Genomic DNA, 23,743 nt, shown 5'->3' on the forward strand with positions numbered 1-23,743 from the left:
CGTCATCATGCCGCCATCTTAGAGGTAAATTGATCATGATACAATGAACGATGCAAGCCAAAGTATGCTCGCTCCAAAGGATGCGCCAATAAGCAACCTTCTCTTTACCGACAGTTGAGGGCCCCTTCTCAAATTAATGTGATCTGCATAAAGGCCTATTATTGTTTACATCTCTCATTCAGACCTCCTTGCAACCGAGTTCTTAAATGTTAAGATCTCAGTTTTGAAATTATGGCAAATTTACATCTTGTGGGGGCTGGGGACCAATTTCAAAGAGCTGCTTAAGTACATACGTTCATCAAAGAACTAAATTTTGCCGAGTACGAAGACAGGTTACCAGCCAAATACATGTACGTATGTGACACCCTAGTTATTATTTGTGACTGGTTTTCCTCCTATACTCGCTTGGCAGAGAAACATTTTCAATTATATTTTCTGCTTCTAACAGCAGCTCTCTAAAATTGAGCCCCGATACTTTGATTAATTTAGCAAAAGTCAAAAGGACGAGTCCAATTTAAAGGCAGTAGACACTATTGGTAATTCCTCAAAATATGTATTAGCTTAAAACCTCACTTGGTAAAGAGTAATGGGGAGAGGTTGATAGTTTAAAGCATTGTGAGGAGCAGCTCCCTCTGAAGTGACGTAGTTTTCGAGACTAAGTAATTTTCAACGTATTTGATTTCGAGACCTCAGATTTAGAATTTGAGGTCACAAAATCAAGCATCTGAAAGCACACAACTTCGTGTTATTTTCTTTTATTAATATTATTATCTCGCAACTTCGATGACCAATTGAGCTCAAGTTTTCACAGGTTTGTTCTTTTATGCATATGTTGAGATACACCAAGTGAGAAGACTGGTCTTTGACAATTACCAATAGTGTCCACTGTCTTTAATCATATTGCCTTGTCATCAGAGGAAATCAAGTAGCACATCAAAAAAGGTTTGGAAAGGTAACAATGTGACTTGCTTTAGTCTTTTTGTTTTGTACATGAAACTATGAACAGATTCCGACAAGGCACATTCTACCATACAAATCCAAGCCTCTTTGAGGTTTTACCAGTATTTCCTGCATGGGAGTATTTCACGTTATCTGTGCTGTTCCTTTGGTAGTGGGGCAACTCCACGTCGGTGTGGTCGTTCACGAGGTAACTTGGGCGGATTCCACCTTTACCTTCAAAGACGGGCCCGAGCCCACCCCCATGGCCCTCCCTCGCTGCCTTCCGCAGGGGGTAGGTGTTCCTCTGACCCTCCTCGCAGTGGTCGATGACCTTCTTGGCGTATTCTTGGAACTGTATCTCCTCCATGGCGAGCAGCTCCAAGTTCTTCTTGTCCATCTCCAGTTTCTCCTGCTCCTCTTTGACTTCTAGATCCTGCCTCTCCGAGACCTGTTTGATGTGGAACTTGGCCAGTTTGACGTTTCCGGTTCTCGTCTGGCTGTACTTCTCTTTCTGTTTGGCAGCAAAGAGCTTGTCGGCCTCCATCTTGGTGTAGAGGGCTTCCAGCTCGCGTCTCTTTTCCTCCCGTTCAAGCTGTTCTCGCTGCTTCATCTGCATCATCCTGTGCTCGGCTTCCTCCTGCAGGTTCTTTCCAAGCTTCTGTTCTTTCTCCATGGCTTCTTTATCTCGGGCAGCTTCGCGCTCCTCGACGGCCTTGGCGATGCGGTCATCTTCGTCGTCCATCTTCGCCTTGAGTTGACCGTCAAGTTTGTTGACCATCTTGTTCACATTATCTTGCTTTTTCCTGTACAAAAAAAAAAAAAGTGACTTTTAGCAAGCTAGAAAATGATCAAATGATGGAAGGGGAATACTGTCTGCTCCCTTTTTTAAAGTACAAATTAGAATTAATATTTGTCTGTGTTTTTTGGCCATGGCATGAATCCCTACTCACTGTGAAGGAAGATGTATGTAATATAATTCACCTGTAGACATTTCAGCTTAATTAAGTTACTTTAAGGAATTTTTTTTACCCATTCCTCAAAGACTACAGCACCTCAGCAAGTAATATTTTAAGGGAAGCTTGTACTTACTGCCACAGTGTCTGCTCTCGCTCCTTCCTCAGTTTGGTCATCTTCTTCTTGGCGGCAGCGAAGATGCGAATTTCCTCTTCCTCCTCCTCTTCCTTCTGCAACTCAGCGGCGCGAATCAAATCCCTGTTGGCCACAGTCTGTTTGTGGGCGTTCATCAGGTCGATCTTCTCCTGTGTGCGAATCCCCTCGATCTTAGCCTTCTCAGCGTTGTAGTGAATCACGTTTTGTTTGAGATCCTCTCCCTCTCGGATGTCATCGATGACTTCTCTTTCTCCGTCGGCGATGTGTTTCTCGATCCTACAAAGATTTATTAATTAAAGACAGTGGACACTAATGGTAATGGTCAAAGACCAGTCTTCTCACTTGGTGTATGTCAACATATGCAAGAAATAACAAACCTGTGAAAATTTGAGCTGAATTGGTCGTCGAAGTTGCGAGATAATAATGAGAGAAAAAACACCCTTGTCACACTAAGTTGTGTGCGTTTACATGGTTGATTTTGAGACCTCAAGTTCTAAATTTGAGGTCTCGAAATCAAATTTGTGGAAAATTACTTTTTTTCTCGAAAACTATGTCACTTCAAAAGGAACCGTTTCTCACAATGATTTATACTATCAACCTCTCCCCATTACTCGCTCCAAGTGAGGTTTTATGCTAATAATTATTTTGAGTAATTACCAATAGTGTCCAGTGCCTCTGGACACTATTTGTAATTACTCAACACAAATTGTTAGCATAAAAAACCTAGTTGGTAACACACAATGTAGAGCTGATAATAGTATAAAACATTGTGAGAAACGGCTCTCTCTGAAGTTACGTAGTTTTTGAGAAAGAGGTCAGCTGAAGCCTTTTATTATGCATCTGAAGCACACAAGGTCATGCAACAAGGGTGTTTTATCTTTCATTCTTCTTTTGCAAATTCGATGACCAATTATTGAGCCCACATTTTCACATATTTGTTATTAATTCATTTTGGGATACACCAAGTGAGAATACTGGTCTTGGACAAATTACAAAAGGTGTCCAGTGCCTTTAACCAACCAGTCAGAGCAGTAAGGGCAAATGTATCTACATCGTGCGAACACAGTTTTGTCCTTTGCAGTTAGATAAAGCTGGATAGATAGATAGATTGCCCTTTATGTTCACTCACAAACTGGTTTGAGGGGGTAAAGTACCAGATTGTAGGAGGGTGAAAGCTTGTAGATTCTGCATCTCAGAACTTCTGGACATTGGCAAATAGTCAACAGAATACTGAGTTTTTTAGAGAACAAAACTACAACAATATGGAAAGGCTCGCGGTAACACCATGCAATGACTATCTCTAATAGAGTTGGGGTGGTTCTGAAAAGAACAATTGGTTTCAACTCGACGTTTCGATCAGTATGCTCTGATCGTCATCTGTCTCCAAATGATTCAGAGCATACTGATCGGAACGACGAGTTGAAACCAACGGGTTCTTTTCAGAACCACCCCAACTCATTAAGAGATAGTCATTACATGGTGTTAAAGGCAGTGGACACTATTGGTGATTACTCAAAATATTTATTAGCATAAAACCTTTCTTGGTGACAAGTAATGGGGAGAGGTTGATAGTATAAAACATTGTGAGAAATGGCTCCCTCTGAAGTGCCATAGTTTTCGAGAAAGAAGAAATTTTCCACGAATTTGATTTCGAGACCTCAGGTTTAGAACTTGAGGTCTCGAAATCAACCATCTAAACGCACACAACTTCGTGTGACAAAGGTGTTTTTTTCTTTCATTTTTATCTCGCAAGTTCGATGACCGATTGGGCTCAAATTTTTACAGGTTTGTTATTTTATGCATATGTTGAGATACACCAACTGTGAAGGCTAGTCTTTGACAATTACCAATAGTGTCCACTGCCTTTAACGCAAACCTTTTCATACCATATTTCCACCATGCAAAGTTTCAAATCCTACTTTAAAACTACAACAACAATATTGACCCTCTCTTGAATAGAACGTGGGCACTCACTGCTTAATTTGGAACTCTGCCACTTGCTTCCTCTCTTTGAGTGATTTGACCGCTTTCTTGTGATCTTCCAGAATACCTTCCTCCAGTTCCCTCTGATATCGGGCCAGAAGACCCTTATCCTTTTCGGCCATGGCGGCATCTTTGCGATCCTTCAGATTGATTTGAGCTTCACGCTCCTTCAAGACTTCGGTCAGCAGCAGAGCACCCTGTAAACAAGTACAATCAGATCATCAATATCAGTTTGCTGAGAACTTTAATCATCTTGATTGGCAGACAGTGGTTTATCGATTAAAAACCTATGTTCTGTCCTGGTCTCCTGTCAGGTTTTTGCCAAGCTAAACATTCTTGTTTGACAACTATTATGGAATTGTCCCTTTAATAGTGACCCCTTTGCCTTGATGCCATATATAGCTACTGTCATGAAAATTCATCATATATTGCGTATTACAAGGCATGCAAGAATTACTGCAAATTAGCATTACAGTACAAGCTTTGCTTGAGCTAGACACAGTTGCAAGCAGACAAATTATTCCGCTTACAGCCTTAAAATATCAAGTTTTTTATTCAAGTCAGCAACGCCTTCAAAATAATAATAATAATGGACACTTTTGTAGCGCCGGTATCCGCCGCAAGCGGCGCTCAAAGTAACATAACATAATAAGAAAAATAAACTTAACAAAATGCTTCTCTATGAAGATGGGTTTTAAAACTGTTCTTGAATATGTTGAGTGATTTGAAGAATTTCGCAGTTTCCGGTAAGAAGCTTAAAAGCAGGCTTATTACCGTTCATCTAATTATGAACTCTCGCCATGTTAACCATATCTATTCGGTGCTTGCACAGTAAGCAGAGAATGGTGATTGCAAGCGCAGAAATCGGCAGTAAGCAGAGCCATGAAATTGGGCCCTGCTTTTATCACAGCGACATGACCCCTTCAAAGAAATAAGCAATAATTTGTGTTTTTGTTGTACTTACATGAAATCCTTTCACCCTGTCTGTTTGGTAGTATTGTAGTGTCTTGGCCTTCTCAATAGCTTCTTTCCTACGTTGGGCTTGGAACTTTGCCTCCCCTATATCCACCTGAACTCTCTCCGCCTCTTCCTTCTCCTCTCGGATCGCTCGAGCTTCCAACTTCTTCAGACGCTGACCCTGTTCAAGAAGAAAAATCAGCTCAATATTACTCTCTTAAAAAAGCCCCTCCTCCTTCCTTTTTTTTGAGAAACTCGGACGCTAAACATGTTTCTTTTTTTACTCAGTGTGATAATAGTAACGAAAGAAGGAAACTAAAATGTAGAGCAAGAGATTTCTCCTTACAGCTATTGTGTTACTCCAGTTCTTCACCATCTCCTTGGAGCGTTGATGTAGAAGCTTCTTCTCCTCATGCCTGGCCCGCATCCTCTCCTCCTCCTGCGATTTCTTTTCCAGTTGGGCGGCGATGCGGCTCCAGTCACCCTGGGAGAGGATGGTGACTTGGCGTAGGTCCTCAGCAGTTGGTACATGCATCAACCCGGCTGTCTGATCGTTCGGATCGACGGGTGGTGTGGAACCTGCGTAAATCAAAAATACAAAATATTTTTAGGGAAGAGTAATAATACTTTTTGCATGAAATACAACAGCACTGATTTAATTTAAAATCAACTGTGTACTCAACAACAATGATAATATTTAAATGACTTAATTATTGTTGTTTCAGGGGTGATTTTATTACCGACAGGATTTATTGTCAATAACATTCTGTTGTAATCATAACAATACAATACAAAATAATTTTTTCTTTTTCAAAATCGAAGAGCGTGACAATATTCTTAATCTTAACTGAATAAATCTTTACTTCATGTACTTCGTCAATACAAATTTGAAACTTGAATAAAACAATTGAAAGATAAACATTACTTTTCAATTTCATCAACAACATTTATTTACCCAAAAAAAATCAAATGAAATGTTAAATTATTAATTATTCAAACTAAATTACGATAACCATAACTCAATAGAAGTTTGACATCTGTTGTATCTATTCTATGGACATTTTTAATCTTAAAACAGTGCTAGGGGCCTATATAGTATAGCTTTATGTAAAATATGGCTGAGCGAATCCAGAGAAAATGACACCGGGACAACGGCGCGCTACGCCCGGTCAGTCTTCAGCCTGAGTGCAATGAGAGTAGAGAGAAGAACAAAAACAACGAACACAAAATCTTACCTCGAGACTTTCCTTTCCTGCGACCATATCTCACAGTTTCTCCGCTCACTTCCATCTTCTACGTCTCCCTGACCGCTCGTCAATGTAGAGATGACAAGAAACTCAAAAAATGAATTTACATTCACTTAGAATTTAGTGAATTTTCAGTTGTTTTGTGTGAGAAATTTGTTAGTCCCTACAGAATTTCAGCGGCAGTCATGCACGAGCTGGAGAGATCCAATTTACATAGCGTTGCTAAGGTCGTCAACCAAATAAACACGTTTTATTCGCTACTCTACAGCACCAACAGAGGGCGCTGTTGCAAAAAAACAAGGTGACCCAAAAAAACGAGACATCAAAAAATACCGGACCGTATCCCGTATGGTACAAATAAATTGTACTAGCCTGCAATCTGCTGTTTATGAATGGTATGCCTCATTATATTCCAAGCATTATTTGTTTCTTTAAACCACCCAATTTTGTCAACCTTTTTGGATAAGTGATAAAATCTATAACGTCAAATTATGGTGATAAGAGTCGTGTACTGTGGTGGATGTAGATGGATGGCCGCTTGATGAATTGGCTGCTGAAAAGGGGGCGGGGCGACAGGTGGTTTGTGGGGACTGGTGGGGGGGGGGGGGTAAGCCTGCGATTGAGATTAGTGGGGTTCAGCTAAGGTTCTGTGCTGGAAGGCTTCAGTTGTTATCCAGTAAAGATAATGTTTAAAAATTAAATTCTTCAATACAAGTTACATTAGTTTTTGTTTTTGCCTTATTTCAGCATTTATTTTTTAGGCAGTTCCCAAAGAAAATGCCAGTTCCCAAAGTCCTTGTGGTCTTGGACTTTGACCACACCATCGTAGATGACAACTCCGATACCAGAGTCTGGAACCTCCTCCCTGGCAAGAACGTCCCTCAAGACATCAAGAACAGCTACAAGGACCACAAGAGCTGGACTGCATACATGGCCGATATCTTTCTTCATCTCCACACTCTAGGCGTTCAGAAGAAAGACATCGTCAATTGCTTCAGGGACATTCCCTTCACACCAGGGATGTTAGAGTTTCTGAAATATCAAGAGAAAGCGCCCTCTGTTGACACCATTATCGCATCCGATGCAAACTCTTTTTTCATCAGCTGCATCATGGAGGGGGTGGGGCTCGCCAATGCGTACAAGGAGATCTTCACAAACCCGGCTGAATTCGACGATGAGGGATGTCTAAAAATACAACATCATCACCAACATGACTGCCCCCGTTGTGCAGTCAACATGTGCAAGGGGACCATACTTAAAGATTACATCGCAAGGATGCGTCAGTCGAATGGAATAGAGTACGACAGAGTTCTATTCGTCGGGGATGGTGGCAATGATTTCTGCCCATGCTTGGCTCTTGGAGAGCGAGATTTTGTCTTTCCCAGGAAGGGTTATAAACTCATTCAGAAAATCGAGAAGTACAATAAAGAGAGTCCGAGTGACAGTGAGCCTCATCAGAAACTCAGAGCGACGGTGGTACCGTGGGACAACGCTCGTGAGATTTTAAATTGTTTACAGGGTATAGTGGAAGGATGAGTGTACAGATTCAAGCAAACAAAAATCACAAACTTGTCATTTTTCTTTCAATATTGAAAGAAAAATGACAAGTTTCTTGAATAGGTTTTAAATTATCTTTTGGGATTTGAAACTTTGCATGGTGGAAGTAATAACTGACTTGAGAATTCATTATAGTTCTCAATTTTCTAAATTATTATAATTTGCATATTGTATCAACATTGATTATCTTTATATTTTTGTATTCATAGCAATTTCACATATCAGGGTGTCATTTAAAATTGATAGAACATTTCTATTCAGTGTTTACCATTCATTTATTGTTTTTAGCATTGTACCAAAGATCAACATTTTTATTTTGAGTTATGCTTACATATGGCGAGCATGTCATAGCCGAATGTTTTACGCATCGGATTAAAGTACTGATGGCTTAATCCTCAGACTAGTGGTTTGAAATCTAGTCATGAACTGTCAGGTCTGTGTGCTTCGTTTTTGAAAGGGCAAGGGCACCAAGGCATTTTCTCCTTGAGTAAAGGGCACCCTATGAGGATTTTGTAAATTTGTACTGGAGCATTTCAAGGGCACCAAGGCAATGACCAGGGGACACGGAGGCAATCGCCTTCTGTGCCTCCGTGAAGTATCAGGACTGACCTGTAACTTAAGTCGTAAGTCCTTGAGCAAGACAATTTACCATGAATTGCTTCTGAGTAACCAGGTGTATAAATGGGAACCTTCGAGAGCTAGACCACAGAGATTGCCCGGTAGCTAGTGCCAGTTCGAATCCCAGAAGACATTTCCTCAGCCTCTCAAATTCTTACTGTTATTTTACAACAGTTTTGATCAGTAAATAATAATTTCATGCAATCTTGGAAATAAGTTTTAATGGAAATAATTTATGTTGGTATTTTTAGTAAGTATTTCGGTTTGCATTTTGGTACTGGAACGGTTCAGGGAGCAGCAGGCTGTGGTAGGCCTATATTTTCTTGCAAAGGGTATTTGATTTGGACAATCTTAAAGTCTATTGGAAAGTTTAGAAGGCGCACAAAGGCAAAGATATGGGGAAACAGAGGCCATTGTGTAATTCCACAGGCCTGGCCTAGAGGTATTTGCCTCTCAACTCGAAAGTATCGAGCTTGAAGAAGCCTTACATTTGTTGAACTACTGATCATCCCTACTGATCATTAACTTTTGATATGAAAAAAAAGGCCAATGCAAAACAAATTAAGGTGCACGCAAGATTCTGTCATTTTATTGCAAAAGAAAAAAATGTAAGATTTCATCAATGTCTTGCCCAAACTTGCCCTTTTTGTAAACAAAGTGACATCCCACACTCGGTGGGTATTAGCTCGGTTAGGAAAACTGTGATAGCTGTAAATTAGTATATTGTTTTATTTTGAAGAATTTTGTTTAGAATGATTTCAAAATTATGCATCTTGGAGACATTGGTTGCAAATAAAAGAAGAAACTATAGAAGCGGGTGTTCTTAAATCTTTTGGTTTCATCTTGTGTTTTATTCATGTTTGATCAACTTGACTTTTAGAATATGACCAATGAATAAAATTATTTGAATATACGTCCTTTGACTCCTTTATTATCATTCTTTATTATTATTAACGCTCGAGTAACTTACCATCAGCATTTATGGCACCCCCCCTAAAAAAACTCTCTCCGCCCCCCCCCCCCCCCCCCCCACACCCAGCACAGCCCATTTCATTTTGATGACGTCGTGGCTTGATTTGCATGTGGATAAATCCAAGATGGCCGCGCCCACGTAAACATCGAGGAAAGTAATTCGGACGACGTTTGTTGAAGTTAAAATGTGATTTATGTATTGCATCTAAGTCCTAAAACACCAAGGTCAAGGTAAGATGTAAGTAATGTGAGTGAACACGTAATAAACCGCTGACCCACCCGTTGGGATGGTTCCTTCAAAAAAATGGTTCCATTGATGATTGATCGGTCAGCTCATGATCCCCATGCCATGTCTATCATGTCATGGTCGGATGGTCAGCTGTTCCACCTTGTTGAGCTGTTAATAATGGCTCCGCTTTTAACATCGGTCTCATCACTGTCACCGTAATGGCGACAGTGATGAGACCGATAGTAAAAGCGGAGCCATTATTAACAGCTCAACAAGGTGGGCTAGGTCAGCTGTAGCCCCACAAATCGGTCCAATCCACGAGCTGGAGTGTGTCACTTTGTCATGTGTGTTGGTCCCGCGACTTTTGTGTGTAAAAGTGGGGCTCAAATGGGAAATCCCTCAAATGTACTGTTCTACGCTATATGACCCTTAATGGTTTATTTTTTTTAGCATGGATGATGGAACCGGAACCAGAACTAGGACTAGGTAGCTAGTACAGCACTCAGCAGCTAGCACTAGCAGGGGTTTTTAGTTTTTTAAATTAACAGTAAAACATAACTCCCAAAAAGTATAAATTTTACTTTTTGGGAGTTATGTTTTACTGTTAATTTAAAAAAGTGTTATTTAAATAAATATTGGAACGGAACCCCCTTCCTTGGGAATTCTGCCAGTCGTGGGATTTATATTAAAGAAATGGCCAGATAAATTACCAAAAGAAAAATGAACAAGCCAATAACTTGGGGTTTAATTTTGGGGAAAGTTGTTGTTGTGTTTTACAGGCTTTAGCCCTCCAAATTCAATATCCAATTCGCCTAGACGCTAGACCCAGTAACTGGGGATAGGGCAATTTCGAAAAAAGGAGTACAGCGCCCCAGTTCGCCCAGGAAGTTAACCCAAATTTAATGCTAAAACATTGCTAATGCTAGATGCACCCGGGGTATAGAGAAATAAAAATGTGAACTTACAGAACCAAGGCGTGGGCTACACTACACATCATCACCAATGCCATGAAAACCCAGCCATAAAAACACTGACTTTGAGTTCAGTTCAGACATGATGCTCACACTCCAATGCCCCAGTCACAAATACTCAATGTAAAACTGAGCACAATGATTTTATACCAAAACTCTAGTGGATTCAAAAGCACTTAGTTAAGTCACAAAGCATGGGAAGTAACCTAAAAGAGGCTCTTTAAACTTTAGTCTTAGGTCAACACAATGAACATGTATAAAGAAAGAACACCAAGGCTCAGCTAGTGAATGAAAGCAGCTTACAGCTGCTACAAAAATGACTTAACAAAGCATGACTCCCTCTGGGGTGTGGCATAGTACATTCTTGGCACATTCTTGCACACTAAACAATGTTGTATATGTTGCAATAAAAAAAAGGTCTGACTAAGGTCAACTGTTTGGTCAGCTATGGGCAGCCAATTCTAGCCAAACAAACCCACCATAACAAAATACACAAGTAACCAAAACTGAGTGTAAATATGATGGACAGCAAAAAGGGCAAAAATAATTTTTGTTGACACTATGTCATCCCTTTCATTAGAGTAGACCCAGTTACTGGCAATGACTGCTTGAGGGGGGGGGGTGGTTAGTAACTGCTGGGGTGGGGGGCGCTGTTCTCCTTTTTTTCCGAAACTTGTCATTATCGGTCATGCTAGCTAGATAATAACAATTTCTGAAAATGAAAAGAAAAAAGGAGTACAGCGCCCCCAGTAACTGGGTCTACCCTTTCATGGAATCCAGAACTGTCATACTTGTGGGCCGGGTCAGCATCAAGCCACCATGGAAAAAACTAGTTGCGATGATCTTAACCCTCCATCCTCCCGACAGTCGGAGATCAAAACAATGTGCACAAGATTCGACCGTGAGTGCAATTTTGCCAGTGTTGACAGACTAGTCACTAGATTTGCCCAATTTTTACCGCTTTCAATATTCATCACACAAATTCTAAGAACTTGGATTTGATCATCATGTCCAGTGAATCCATTCGTAATCGTAACACTCGAAACACCAGTGAAGTAAAAATATTTAAAAAGTGAGAAAGTTTTTGAGAAGGAGATAATTTCTCACTCGAATATAAAGAATACTTTTATTATGCACCTGAAAGCACACAAAGTTGTGCAACAAGGGTGTTTTTTTCCTTTCATTATTCTCTTGCAAATTCGATGACCAATTTAGCCTAAATTTTAGTTTTGATTCAACCCCACCTTTATAGCAAAATTTGTATAAGCTGGTATGTCTACCCAAGCCATGGCGGAGAATTTGCCCGACTCAAACGCACACCCGGCCCCTCGCACCGAGTCCCAGCAACAGACTCAGAAGGTCATGACCTTTCACCTGTACGACCCTGATGTATCTACATCTCTTCTGGAAGGCATCACGCTATCACCTTGCCAACTGAACACAGAAATTGACGGGGTCATCGACATGCCTGATGATGATCAGCAAAATACAACTAATAGTCCAGGTAAATCAATTGTAGTCAGATCTTTTTGGGGTACTGTTATAAAATCTCTTAAACTGGGGGTACCAAAGATAGGGTTGGAGGCCTTCTGAAAGATTTGGTTGTTACTCATAATAATTGTTAGCATAAAAACTTACTTGGAGAGCTGTTGTTTGATAGTATAAGACATTGTGAGAACGGCTCCCTCTGAAGTAAAAGAGTTCTCGAGAAAGAATTAATTTTCCACTAAAATATTTGAAGTAGATTTTGAGACCTCAGAATTAGATTTTGAGGTCCCGAAATCAAGCATCTGAAAGCACACACCTTTGTGTGACAAGGGTGTTTTTTCTTCCATTATTATCTCGCAACTTCGGTATATGATGAGATTCACCAAGTGAGAAGACTGCTCTTTGACAATAACCAAAGGTGTCCAGTGTCTTTAATGGTCCTTTGTGTGACAAGGGTGTTTTTTCTTCCATTATTATCTCGCAACTTTGACGACCAATTGAGTTCAAGTTTTCACAGGCTTGTTATTGTGTGCATATAGAAACGAGAGTTTCCAATGTCAAGACGGGAAGTTACTTTGTTATCCATTACAGCACACTCTTTTTTTTAACTCAACTAATTTTGTTTCTTCCACAGAAACTGACATTTATACTGTGTCAACAAAGATGGCATGTTCCTTGTGCAATTGTTTGTTTACTTCAAGACAACTTCAGGTAAAACTAAAATTGCAATGCTGAAAAATTGTCAAACTTTGATGTATCAAAAATTGAAAACTCATATACTGTACATTGCAAAGTAGGAGTAAACTGGGCCCAATTTCATGGCTCTGCTTACCTTAAGCAAAAAATTGGCGCTTGCGGAAGCAGGGAATTCGTCAAGCATATTTCACTGGTTTGCAGGGAAGTTTTGCTTGTGCCTAGCCTACTCCTTATTACTAGGCATTCTTTGCTTACAAGGCTAGCACAGAAATTTGGCACTTGCACAGTAAGCGGAGACTGGTTATCCTAAGCGCAAAAAATTGCAGTAAACAGGGCCATGAAATTGGGCGGTGAACCTATTTTATATGGCTGCTTAAACATGTTAGTGCCTAAACATTTTCTGTCAAACAAAAATAAGCAGGAAACCAGTTACAAATGGTACAAAAAGCTATTAGTTTTGCTGTATCCTTTTTCTGGTAAGAACTTCTGGTTAACACAGTTGTTTTTTACTTAGCAAACTGTTGATGAGCAGCTCTAAGAAGAATAAGAACACTGTTACAAATGGTACAAAAAGCTTGTTAGTTTGGCTTTACTCTTTTCCTAGTAAGCACTTCTGGTAAAGCGCAGTTGTTTTGTACTTGTTGTTTTTAAGCAGCTCTATGAAGAATAAGAACCCAGGCAAATGTAGAATGTTATTTCCTTTCTCATTCAGACAGATCATTACAAGTTGGACTGGCATCGGTTCAACTTGAAGCAGAAACTTATGAGGGCTGAACCAGTAACAGAAGACAATTTTGAAAAAATATCGGGTAAGTTACTTCTTTATATAAAAGCACACCATAGATCCTTGCTCTTAAAATGTGAGAACACTCATCGTGTGTCGTCTAGGGTTTGAAATTTATACTGGATCACTGCCCTGGGGCGAGTGATTTTAGCCTTGGGCCAGGAATCTTGCGACCGGACAAGCCTGGTGGTCTTGAATAAGAATGGGCTGTCTCATTGTGTATTAAAAGCTTGGGGGCGGTAACAGAGGCTGCGGCCTCCGTGTTATAGACCTTTACCATGCTGTCTTCGTCTTGGTCATGTTCCTTGTACCGAATAACAATAATGAATGCTAATAATCATTTTGCACATAGGAACCAGACTATTTGTTTTCTTCCAGCCTCGGTTTGGTTACATTAATATCAATGGGACAAATTTAAGATGGCTGCACCATGATAAAGGTCTATTCCTCCAGGCCTGCAGTTAGTGGGAAATCTTGAATACGGAGCAAATAACCACAGTGCTGGATCTACATTGAAACCTCTGAATTTAAAGAGACCAGCATCTCAAACACTCTTCAGTCTCCTGAGGATGACTAGAGTTGGTTAGTCAAAACATTGAAACCAATCAAGAACCCACTCCGCTCAGTGAAGAATAACGAAAAGTCCCCTCAATCCACTAAGAAAAAGTATTGCCGACTGATTTACCTCTCATCCCCCTCACCCCAGGTAACACAGTTCTTTTCAGAACTAAAGTAGTCTTTCGAATCCTGAAATCTACTCATTGGCAGTAGAATAAAAATAGAGTAAGACAAGTTCTCAAAGAACAAATCTGCATAGGAAACTGCAAAGTAGTTAGAAACTGCAAAGTAGTTATGGCATTTCAGCAAGCTGTATTCAATGATACCTCACCATGCAATGCCTCAAAACCAGTACTGCTCAAAACCCATACAAAACGGTTAATTCTTCAATGCTTTGTCTGCAGGAGATGTCTCGAGTATCTCAGGTAGTGATTCCTAAACGGACAGCGACAGCGATGACATGTCTGGGTACCAGTCTCGTCAAACATCAAATCAATCAGATAGGAGTAGACGGGTGAAGACAACTTCTCATAAGATTAGAGGTCGTGGGCACCCCAAAGTGTTCTTCAGAAGCGGCAACGGAAAGCTGGTATCGGTGCATCGTTGTATCTTGTACGGAAAGAAGGTAAGTACAATTTTACTGTGTATTTAGTTGCAATATGGAGAGACCATCTTTTCTTTGGTCATTTTGTTTCTAGGTGCCATTTTTTCGGTCAAAAGGTAGCACAACCTGATTTTACAGTCTAGTCTGGCATGCTGTGTCGGCACAAGGCAATTTTTTTATTACAATCGCAAGTTGCTGCCACTTTCTTAATTGTTTAGGTTTAACGGGTCTATGTAACTTTTGTAGGACAAAAAACACAATGTCCACAGATTTACACTAAACTTACAGGGTTTGAACATCATGATAGTAGAAAGCTTCCCTGAAAATATAACGTGCTGAGGTGCTGTAGTGTTTGGGAAATGAGTAAAACAATGTCATGAAAATAATTTTCGTCTCATGAGACGAAAATTATTTTAATCATTTACAAACGTATTTTCATGACATTGTTTTACTCATTTCTCAAAAACTACAGCACCTCAGTAAGTAATATTTGAAGGGAAGCTTTCCACTATCATTATCTTCAAACCCTGTAAGTTTAATGTAAATCTATGGACATTTTGAAAAAGTACCCAAATCCTTTAAACAACGACAATTATTACTCTGCACTAATGACGTCACTTTTGCTCAAAGTACCCAACTGTCAGACAAACATTCCACTACCGTCGTAGCAATCACGCCATCACCAACGCGCCACATGGCACTTGTAATAGTATGATTCTTGTAAGTCTCTTACTCTGGCCTGATAAATGTTTTTTCAAAAAAGGCAAATAATAATTTTATTTTAAGAATATCTGCCCAATACTTATTTCTCTCGTAGAATGCACCAGCAACTCAGCAAGAACTTGTTGCCATGGCAATGCAGATACCCACAAGGATGAAATGGCTGATTCTTATGATCGGCGGCGGCCATTTTGCAGGTGCTGTTTTTGACGGGTATGAGTTAAAAAAAAATTAATAGTGAAAGGTTCTGGTTGGCTTGTTTTGTAATTAGGCTTAACTAAGGAAGTGTTGTGACCAATCGGTCTAGTAAACCCGACTCAAGTTCTAGTGTTCCAATTTCATAGTGCTGCTTAGCGGCTGATTTTGTGCTTACTCTGCGATTTCCGTTTCATAGTGCTGCTAACCATATGCACACGAAAAGGCATGCTAACCTTACGGTGCTTACTGCATGAAAATAAATGATGTCACAATGCAAATTCATGGTGAACGTGCAATATGGCCGCCTAGTTGTTCTGCTAACCTGTGAAATACGCTGCACCTTAGCAAATTTTTCTGCGACAGTAAGCATGAAAATTTGCTTACAGTTAAGCAGCGCTTTAAAATTGGGTCCTGGTCCTGGCACTTGTGACCTTGAACATAACGCTTAATCACATTTGCTTCGTTGGTCCAAGTTATAGTATAACAAATGTCTTACATCGGTTATATATGACTCAAACAGTTCTCTTTCATTTCGTTCATTTCATTTTTCATTTCAAGACATCTATTTCCATTCTAACAGATAATCAAATAAAAAAACAGAATAACTATCTTATAACTTTCTTATAACTCTCTGTATATTACTCTCACTTTTTTCTTAGGAAGGAGATTGTATCCCACAAGACGTTTCATCGCTACACAGTCAGAGCGAAACGAGGAACGGCGCAGGGAATGCGAGATTCACAGCAGGGTGGTAACCAGCCAAAGTGAGTACCAGGTAGAATAATATCAAAGTCTTAAATAGCCCACGTAAGGTGCTCCAGGCGGTTAGTATCATTTATACTTTTCCCAGACAGTCCTTTTTCAAACAATTCTTTTCCTAGGACAGTTCTTTCGAAGACAGACCTTTTTCCAAACAGTTCTTTTCCTGCCAGTTTTTGCCTTGGTGTTTCTGGATCGGCTGCTAAGTATCATTATACTTTTCCCAGACAGTCATTTTTCAAACAATTCTTTTCCTAGGACAGTTCTTTCGAAGACAGACCTTTTTCCAAACAGTTCTTTTCCTGCCAGTTTTTGCCTTGGTGTTTCTGGATCGGCTGCTAAGTATCATTATACTTTTCCCAGACAGTCCTTTTTCAAACAATTCTTTTCCTAGGACAGTTCTTTCGAAGACAGACCTTTTTCCAAACAGTTCTTTTCCTGCCAGTTTTTGCCTTGGTGTTTCTGGATCGGCTGCTAAGTATCATTATACTTTTCCCAGACAGTCCTTTTTCAAACAATTCTTTTCCTAGGACAGTTCTTTCGAAGACAGACCTTTTTCCGAACAGTTCTTTTCCTGCCAGTTTTTGCCTTGGTGTTTCTGGATCGGCTGCTAAGTATCATTATACTTTTCCCAGACAGTCCTTTTTCAAACAATTCTTTTCCTAGGACAGTTCTTTCGAAGACAGACCTTTTTCCAAACAGTTCTTTTCCTGCCAGTTTTTGCCTTGGTGTTTCTGGATCGGCTGCTAAGTATCATTATACTTTTCCCAGACAGTCCTTTTTCAAACAACTCTTTTCCTAGGACAGTTCTTTCAAAGACAGACCTTTTTCCGAACAGTTCTTTTCCTGCCAGTTTTTACCTTGGTGTTTCTGGATCGTCTGCATAGTGCACCTTCTCTGAGCATGTTTGGAGTAAGGTATAGTTTAAGAGATGCGGATTTTTAACATTTGGACATATAGTTTGCACAATTGATACAAGTTATGAATATATTTGTTTATTTATTTACTTATTGTTGATAACTGTTCAAACAAATATGTGAACTAGGTCAGCGGGAGCATCCTTACGTCGTTATAACGAAGCAGCTCTTGTTGAAGATATTCAAACGCTCTTTGCAAGTTGGGCCGACTCCGTCAACTCCTGCCATCGTATCTTCTTGAGGGCGCCGAGCTACAACAAGAAGGTGTTCTTTGGGGGAAAGAATCCTCTGCTAGATCTCAAAGATGAACGAATCGTCACGATACCTTTTGCAACGAGACGACCAACGTTCAAAGAAATCCGAAGAGTGCATGAACTACTCGCATCGGTTGAATGTTACGGTGAGTGCAATCAAAGCATACAACAGACAGAAACTGTTTTAAAGTATACCTTTGGTTTTTGGAATTGTTTGGTTGTTTTAATCCTTTATAAATCTAGTTGTGTACATCTGTAAGAAGATACAACTTTGTATGTTAGAGGTTATAAGTCAAGCTTTATTCCAGATTATGAGAATCGACTGTAACATGCGGGCGGCCATGTTTTAAGGTAATACAATGCATTGTGGGAAGTAAACAATAGACTTGAGTCAGTCTGCTAATGGCATACTGCTACACAATCGAATCAACATGTGAACATTTCATTTCAAAAGGTGGTAGATACCACCCAAAACAGCAGGATATCAGTCACAGATTTTACACGTGTCATGGTATTTTTAGCTGGTAAATGTACTCTGGTTAGCAAAATTGTTTTTGTGCTGATCACTTTTTGTGTTTTAAGCAGCTCCATGATAATCGAGTAAAATCTGATTCTGAACGATAGTCCTTGTGGTTAAAATTTTAACATTCATTGTCAAATTTGAATATTCAGGAGATGCAAATGAAGCTGAAAAGAGATTTACGGCGATGTTTTCACCTAAGACCAGCCAGCCGAAGAATACTCCCAAGGTGACCGTAAACAAAGAAGAAAAATTGGAGAAGGAAAATGATGTTACGAAACCTTCACCACTCAGAGAAGATAAAGGTGCAATAAAAATCTAAGTAAAAATAGTATTTAAGTATAATTAACTTTTTAAAGTCCAGCTAGAAAACAAAAAAATGCTGTACATTTCTCCAGATAAAATAAGTCATGCTCTATCATCTAATAATAATAATACAGCATTTATAAGGTGCCTTTTACTGAAAACATTCAAAAGCGCAGATCTGGAAGAAGTTAAGGTTCTACTTCTCAAGCACTGAGGATACTGTTTCCAGAAGCTCCTTGGAATCTATAACTCCAGGGGTTACCAAAAAAGTGGACATGCCATTATTTCAATCTAACTCCTAAGATCTGGATCCCAGGTTCAGACTTTTTTGTTGGCAACTCGCTCATCAGTGGTGAGAGCTATGGACCAAGAATCCGACAAGACAAAATTGGTAGCGCCCTCTATTGACAAAATTTAACAATTGCGGTGTCTTCGTGCATAATCTAGGCATTGAAGACACCGCAGCAATGACGTGTGGTGCTCCACACTTGCGCGCCCGGATTGATGTATAATGGAATGTTTGTCTGACATACAGTTATTTTTAGTATAAATAATGTCACTAGTGCGGAGTGCTATTATTATTTTTCAAATAATGTGCATCTTTTGGTACAGGTTTTTCAAACCGGCCAATGAGCCCAAGCTAGTGCTAAAGCCATGATTTAAAAAAGGGTAATCAACAAATATGAGAAAGACAAGAAGGCGTTTACCGGAATGTTCCTTTTTTGTTATCGACTCTTAACAGAGAATCGGCCTGAGGTTATTACGGATGGCGAAGGTGATGTAGAGTTGGTAATGTTGGAGGAAGAGATATCTACCCTAGACCTCCAGGAATTTGAAACCAGGATTACAAAACCAAAAAGGACGAAGAAGAAAAAGAAGCCAAAGAAGAAACAGGAAGCTGAAGATGGTGAGAAATAGTCATTGGTTCTTGTTATAGCCAAGGCTTTTTATGAAATTGGGCCCAACATGGAATTGCCAATCTTTTCTTTTTAATCCAACCAGGCAAACCCAGCGGCAAAATGGAGACACTGTGTGAGGCCTGCAGGCAAGGAGATTGGGACCGTCTCCAAGCTTTGTTGATGACACTCAGAGTTGATGAGACCGTCCCTGATGGGGGCGAGGAACAATCAGAGGAGACTCCAGGGACTGTTGATGCCAGAGAGGAAGAGAGGGGCTTTTGGGATGCAGATTTTGAGACAGCGCCGTTAGAGGTAGCGTCCCAAGACAAAACAGCGGCAGGGCTTGTGAGTTCCATTGTCCACTCTGAAGACGATGTTGTGAGAAAGCCAACTCAGGATGATACTCTTAAAAATGTAAGCCTTCCGGAAAGTACAAGTGAGCAGTGTATGATGGGTAAAGAGCAAGGCATGATGGGAAAAGAACAAGGCATGATGAGTAAAGACAAAGGCATGATGGGTAAAGACAAATGCATGGTGGGTAACGACCAAGGTATGATGGGTAACGAGCAAGGCATGGTAGATAACCAAGTCATGACTGATCTGAAGGGTGCATCAGCCATCGTCAATTGTCCTGTGGACGAGGAAGGCAGTACTCTGTTACATGTGGCTGCTGTAGCTGAACAGGCAACGATGCTGTGGAATTTGTTGGACATCGGAGCTGATCCCGCCATAAAGTAAGTGATGTTATCGGAAGACGATAAAACTTTGTTTTCTGATTATTATTTAAAATAGAGAAGTCAAAAATACATTACATTTACAATAAAAGGTAAATACTTAAACAGGATTACCACGACACTCATACACGACCCCCAGACCATCTTGAGAAAGTAGTTTACAAAATGATTGTCAGAACGATCCGAGCAGCTGACCGAGAGTACCAAGATCATCACATTCAAGAAACTGGTTACAATTTGGCAATTTGTACATGGCCTAAGAAACTTGAAGACTTTCAAATAAGTGGCCATTACATCTGCATCTTACATTCATCTCAGGAACAAGAAGGGCCAGCCTCCTTATGTTCTGTGCAGTAATAAGGAGATTAGGAAGGAGTTCAGAAGATACATGGCCGCTCATCCCGAGAAGTACGACTACGAGAAATCACAGGTACTGAGCATTTTATTTAAGGGCACTCAGGACACATTTGGTAATTGCTCAAAGTATATGTTAGCATAAAAGCTTACTTGGTATAAAAGAGCAACGGAGAGCTGTTGATAAATGTAGTATAAAACATTGTGAGAAACGGCTCCCTCTGAAGTAACATAGTTTTTGAGAAAGAGGTAATTTCTCTTAGTAGATGTTAATTTCTCAGTTAAATATTTGAATGTTAAGCAAGAAGCCTTCTCTGGCATTTGAAAGCACACAAATAGTTGCAACTTAGAATGTATTCTTTTTTTTTTTCATTATTTTCTTGCAACTTTAATGACCAGTTGAGACAAAATGTTTGTGCATGTTGGGATACAGCAAGTGAGAATACTGGTCTTTGACAATTACCAAAGGTATTCTAGCGCTAAAGTTAAAGACCGTTTTAGAGACCAGTCTTTTTCCTACTTGTGATTTCTGAACCTGACTGTTTGCTTCAGTGGCCAATGATATGAGGACGATTTCTAAAGAGGGAAGTGTATGTTTAATTTTGCTTGTATTTTGTTGTGAAAACGGAAGTTTGTTTCGGTTTGTCTTGTGTTTGACTGAATGATAATTTTAACGGCACGCTTTGAAACTCAGACATACCGGGTGAATTTTGACTTAATACACAACTCTGGGTATGCACACATTTTTTGGGAACAATTGATAGTCTGCTGCCACCATGTGACCAATAAATCTCCTATTCTTCCACTCTGCAGATTCCAAGTCCATTGACCTCTGACCTTGAGGAACTGAGAGCAGCAAAAGCGGCAGAGAAGAGGAGGATACAGAAGAAGAACAAGAGGATTAGAGACAAGGTGATTGTTATAACTTAACCCCAAGGGAAGGTATCTGTCTGGTAACCAGTCCAATTAAAATTAATGGCAACAAACACAATTGGTTAGAAGCCTACAGCAACTTTCGATAGTATAATGCATGTTGAGAAACATTTTACTTTAAAGTAATGTGGTTTTGTAACAAGATACAAGTTTTTATGGCCCAAAATTTGAATCTGAGACGCATTATCCCATTCACATAAACCATCTACATGTATGCCCTTGCCCCTGAGTGGAGAGAAGCAGTGGTTATGTGTCTCGCTCAAGGACACAAGTGTCACAACAGAGATTCTAAGCCACATCCTGGTGAATCACCAGAATTTGAGTCAGATGCTCTTATCCGCTCGGCCACGACACCCCCTTTAGCGCCTTATATGTTTTAATTGTAATGTTATGTTAAAGGGAAGGTACACATTTGGTAATTACTCCAAAAAAATATTAACTTAAAAACTGACTTGGTAACGAGCATTAGAGAGCTGTTGATAGTATAAAACATCTTATTGTGGGAAATGACTCCCTCTGAAGTAACGTAATTTTTGAGCAACAGGTAATTTCTCACTATCATAATAAAAGACTTCTAGCTAGAAGTCTTTTATGCCTATCTGAAAGCACACAAATTCGTCCAACAAGGGTGTTTTTTTCATCATTTTCTCGCAACTTCGATGATCAATTGAGCCCAAATTTTCACAGGCTTGTTATTTTATGGTTATGATGGGATAAACCAAGTGAGAACACTGGGTTTTGACAATAACCAAACGTGTACAGTGGCTTTAAGTTTAAACGATGCATTCTTGACTCTTTCAACCACAGGAGCAGAAACAAGAGCTTAAGCAACAAGAGGAGGAGCAGAGGAAGCGAGATTTAGAGGAAGAGGAGAGGAGACGGTTCGCTGCTTTGACTGATCGAGAGAAGAGAGCTATCGCTGCCGAAAGACGACTCAATGCTCAGCTTACATCTCAGAAACCCACAGGGACAACAACACTCACTAATACTCAGTAAGAGTGTTCAATTTTTTGAGCGGGTAAAGGCCAAGTCACACTGCAGCGAACGATGCAACGAGAACGCATTCTATTGGTTGAGATGCTCCACGCAGAATACGGCCACGCTCATTAAACCAATCAAGGGCGTGCATTTTTATAGTTCTCGTTATCGGGGCCTGTGTGACTTGGCCTTTACAAATTACAGGGCCCAGTGTAATAAAGCAGTGTCAAAGCAGAAAATTCTGCTTGAAATTTCTTTGCTGAGCAAAAAATAGGTGGGGCACCAGTCACTGCATGGAACTTCATGGAATTTGGCTGGTAATCGGTATCTGCTGAGCAATATTTGTCTATGCTAATTCAAAGCTCTGAGTGGCCTTGAGCCACGTTGATATATTGACACTGACAGTCACGTGGTACCAGTTGATCTCGCATTCATTTCACATTCACATTTCTACGAACACATGTGCATACAAAATACCATTATACGGATGAACATGTAAAGTTCATTGTTTTTTGAAACAAATAATATGTATAGAATTACAGCACTTAATATCTGGTCAAGAAATTTTCAAAAGAAATCATCATTTCCTCATGCTCTGCAGTATTTTTACAAAAACCTTTTCATTATGCTCTACCTTTCTTTCTGTTTTTTTTTCTCCAGGCGATGTTGGTTGTGTGGAAATAGCCTAGCAGGCAAGGTTCCGTTTGAATACCTCGACTACAAGTTCTGTACCATCGATTGCGTCAAAGCACACAAACAACAGCAGAAAAACGCCAAATCATGACTGGAAATATGAAATCGGACCCAGGATTTTGTTGTTTGAGATTTTGATTAAATGTTATTGGGTCAAGTTCTTCGGTGCGTTTAATATACCAGACTCAAAGTCAACCCCATTTGAACATAATTTATTTCTGAAAGTATACACAGTGACTATTATTCAATGGAAAAAACCAAGGCTGCCGGACTTGTGCGGTCATGAGTTAACTGGCCCGTTGCTTAAACTACTGGCAATTTATTCACGATTATAATAATTTTTCTGAGGGCAAAACAAAAATTGAAAATCAGATTAAATAGGAAGATTATCATGTATGTTTTATTGTAACTTTATTAAGAAATTTGCTTATAAATCAGTATTATGTTGACAAAAACCAATCTAAGACAAATTGTGTCAAATATTATATCACAGTGGATGTAAACTAAACTTCCTTGTGCCACCATGGAATAAATTAATAAGAAATTTGTAACACACATAATTTTTGTTCAGCATTTTCTTTTGTGTACATATTGCATAAAAAAAATAACATTGACACCAACCCCATGTGTTGCCCAATCACAACAGATATATTCCACATGATAAAATCCATGACAAGAAACAGTATAACAGAGACATCCGTTAACAAAAATGAATTTCCTCCATGGTAGGACCAATAAAAATTGAATAGAATTGAATTGAATTGA

At 39.7% G+C, this 23,743-nt stretch overlaps 3 protein-coding genes across 5 annotated transcripts; 2 read left to right on the forward strand and 1 right to left on the reverse strand.

Annotated features, from left to right (window-relative positions):
- Positions 1-824: 824 nt before the first annotated feature.
- On the reverse strand, positions 825-10,708 carry LOC117299955 (coiled-coil domain-containing protein 173-like). Of its 3 annotated transcripts, none has more exons than XM_033783577.1 (7): positions 10,578-10,708; positions 6,225-6,292; positions 5,336-5,568; positions 4,997-5,170; positions 4,024-4,229; positions 2,029-2,325; positions 825-1,742 (listed from the first exon to the last, which is right to left on the reverse strand). In XM_033783577.1, the coding sequence occupies exons 2-7, from the start codon at positions 6,277-6,279 to the stop codon at positions 1,025-1,027; spliced, it is 1,683 nt and encodes a 560-aa protein (XP_033639468.1). In that variant the 5' UTR covers positions 6,280-6,292; positions 10,578-10,708; the 3' UTR covers positions 825-1,024. The 3 variants fall into 3 exon arrangements, with proteins under 3 accessions (XP_033639468.1, XP_033639467.1, XP_033639469.1); XM_033783576.1 differs by having other exon boundaries at positions 6,225-6,301; XM_033783578.1 differs by lacking the exon at positions 6,225-6,292.
- On the forward strand, positions 6,277-8,295 carry LOC117299959 (pyridoxal phosphate phosphatase PHOSPHO2-like). The gene is made up of 2 exons (XM_033783582.1): positions 6,277-6,631; positions 6,984-8,295. The coding sequence occupies exons 1-2, from the start codon at positions 6,629-6,631 to the stop codon at positions 7,770-7,772; spliced, it is 792 nt and encodes a 263-aa protein (XP_033639473.1). The 5' UTR covers positions 6,277-6,628; the 3' UTR covers positions 7,773-8,295.
- On the forward strand, positions 9,488-23,719 carry LOC117299954 (ankyrin repeat and zinc finger domain-containing protein 1-like). The gene is made up of 15 exons (XM_033783575.1): positions 9,488-9,614; positions 11,836-12,087; positions 12,706-12,782; positions 13,480-13,576; positions 14,514-14,734; positions 15,531-15,646; positions 16,291-16,395; positions 17,436-17,707; positions 18,234-18,386; positions 19,130-19,294; positions 19,390-20,020; positions 20,339-20,450; positions 21,188-21,286; positions 22,115-22,299; positions 22,946-23,719. The coding sequence occupies exons 5-15, from the start codon at positions 14,570-14,572 to the stop codon at positions 23,067-23,069; spliced, it is 2,127 nt and encodes a 708-aa protein (XP_033639466.1). The 5' UTR covers positions 9,488-9,614; positions 11,836-12,087; positions 12,706-12,782; positions 13,480-13,576; positions 14,514-14,569; the 3' UTR covers positions 23,070-23,719.
- The last annotated feature ends 24 nt before the right edge of the window (positions 23,720-23,743 follow it).

The sequence above is a fragment of the Asterias rubens genome, chromosome 15 (assembly GCF_902459465.1).
Source record: "Asterias rubens chromosome 15, eAstRub1.3, whole genome shotgun sequence".
Lineage (NCBI taxonomy): Eukaryota > Metazoa > Echinodermata > Asteroidea > Forcipulatida > Asteriidae > Asterias > Asterias rubens.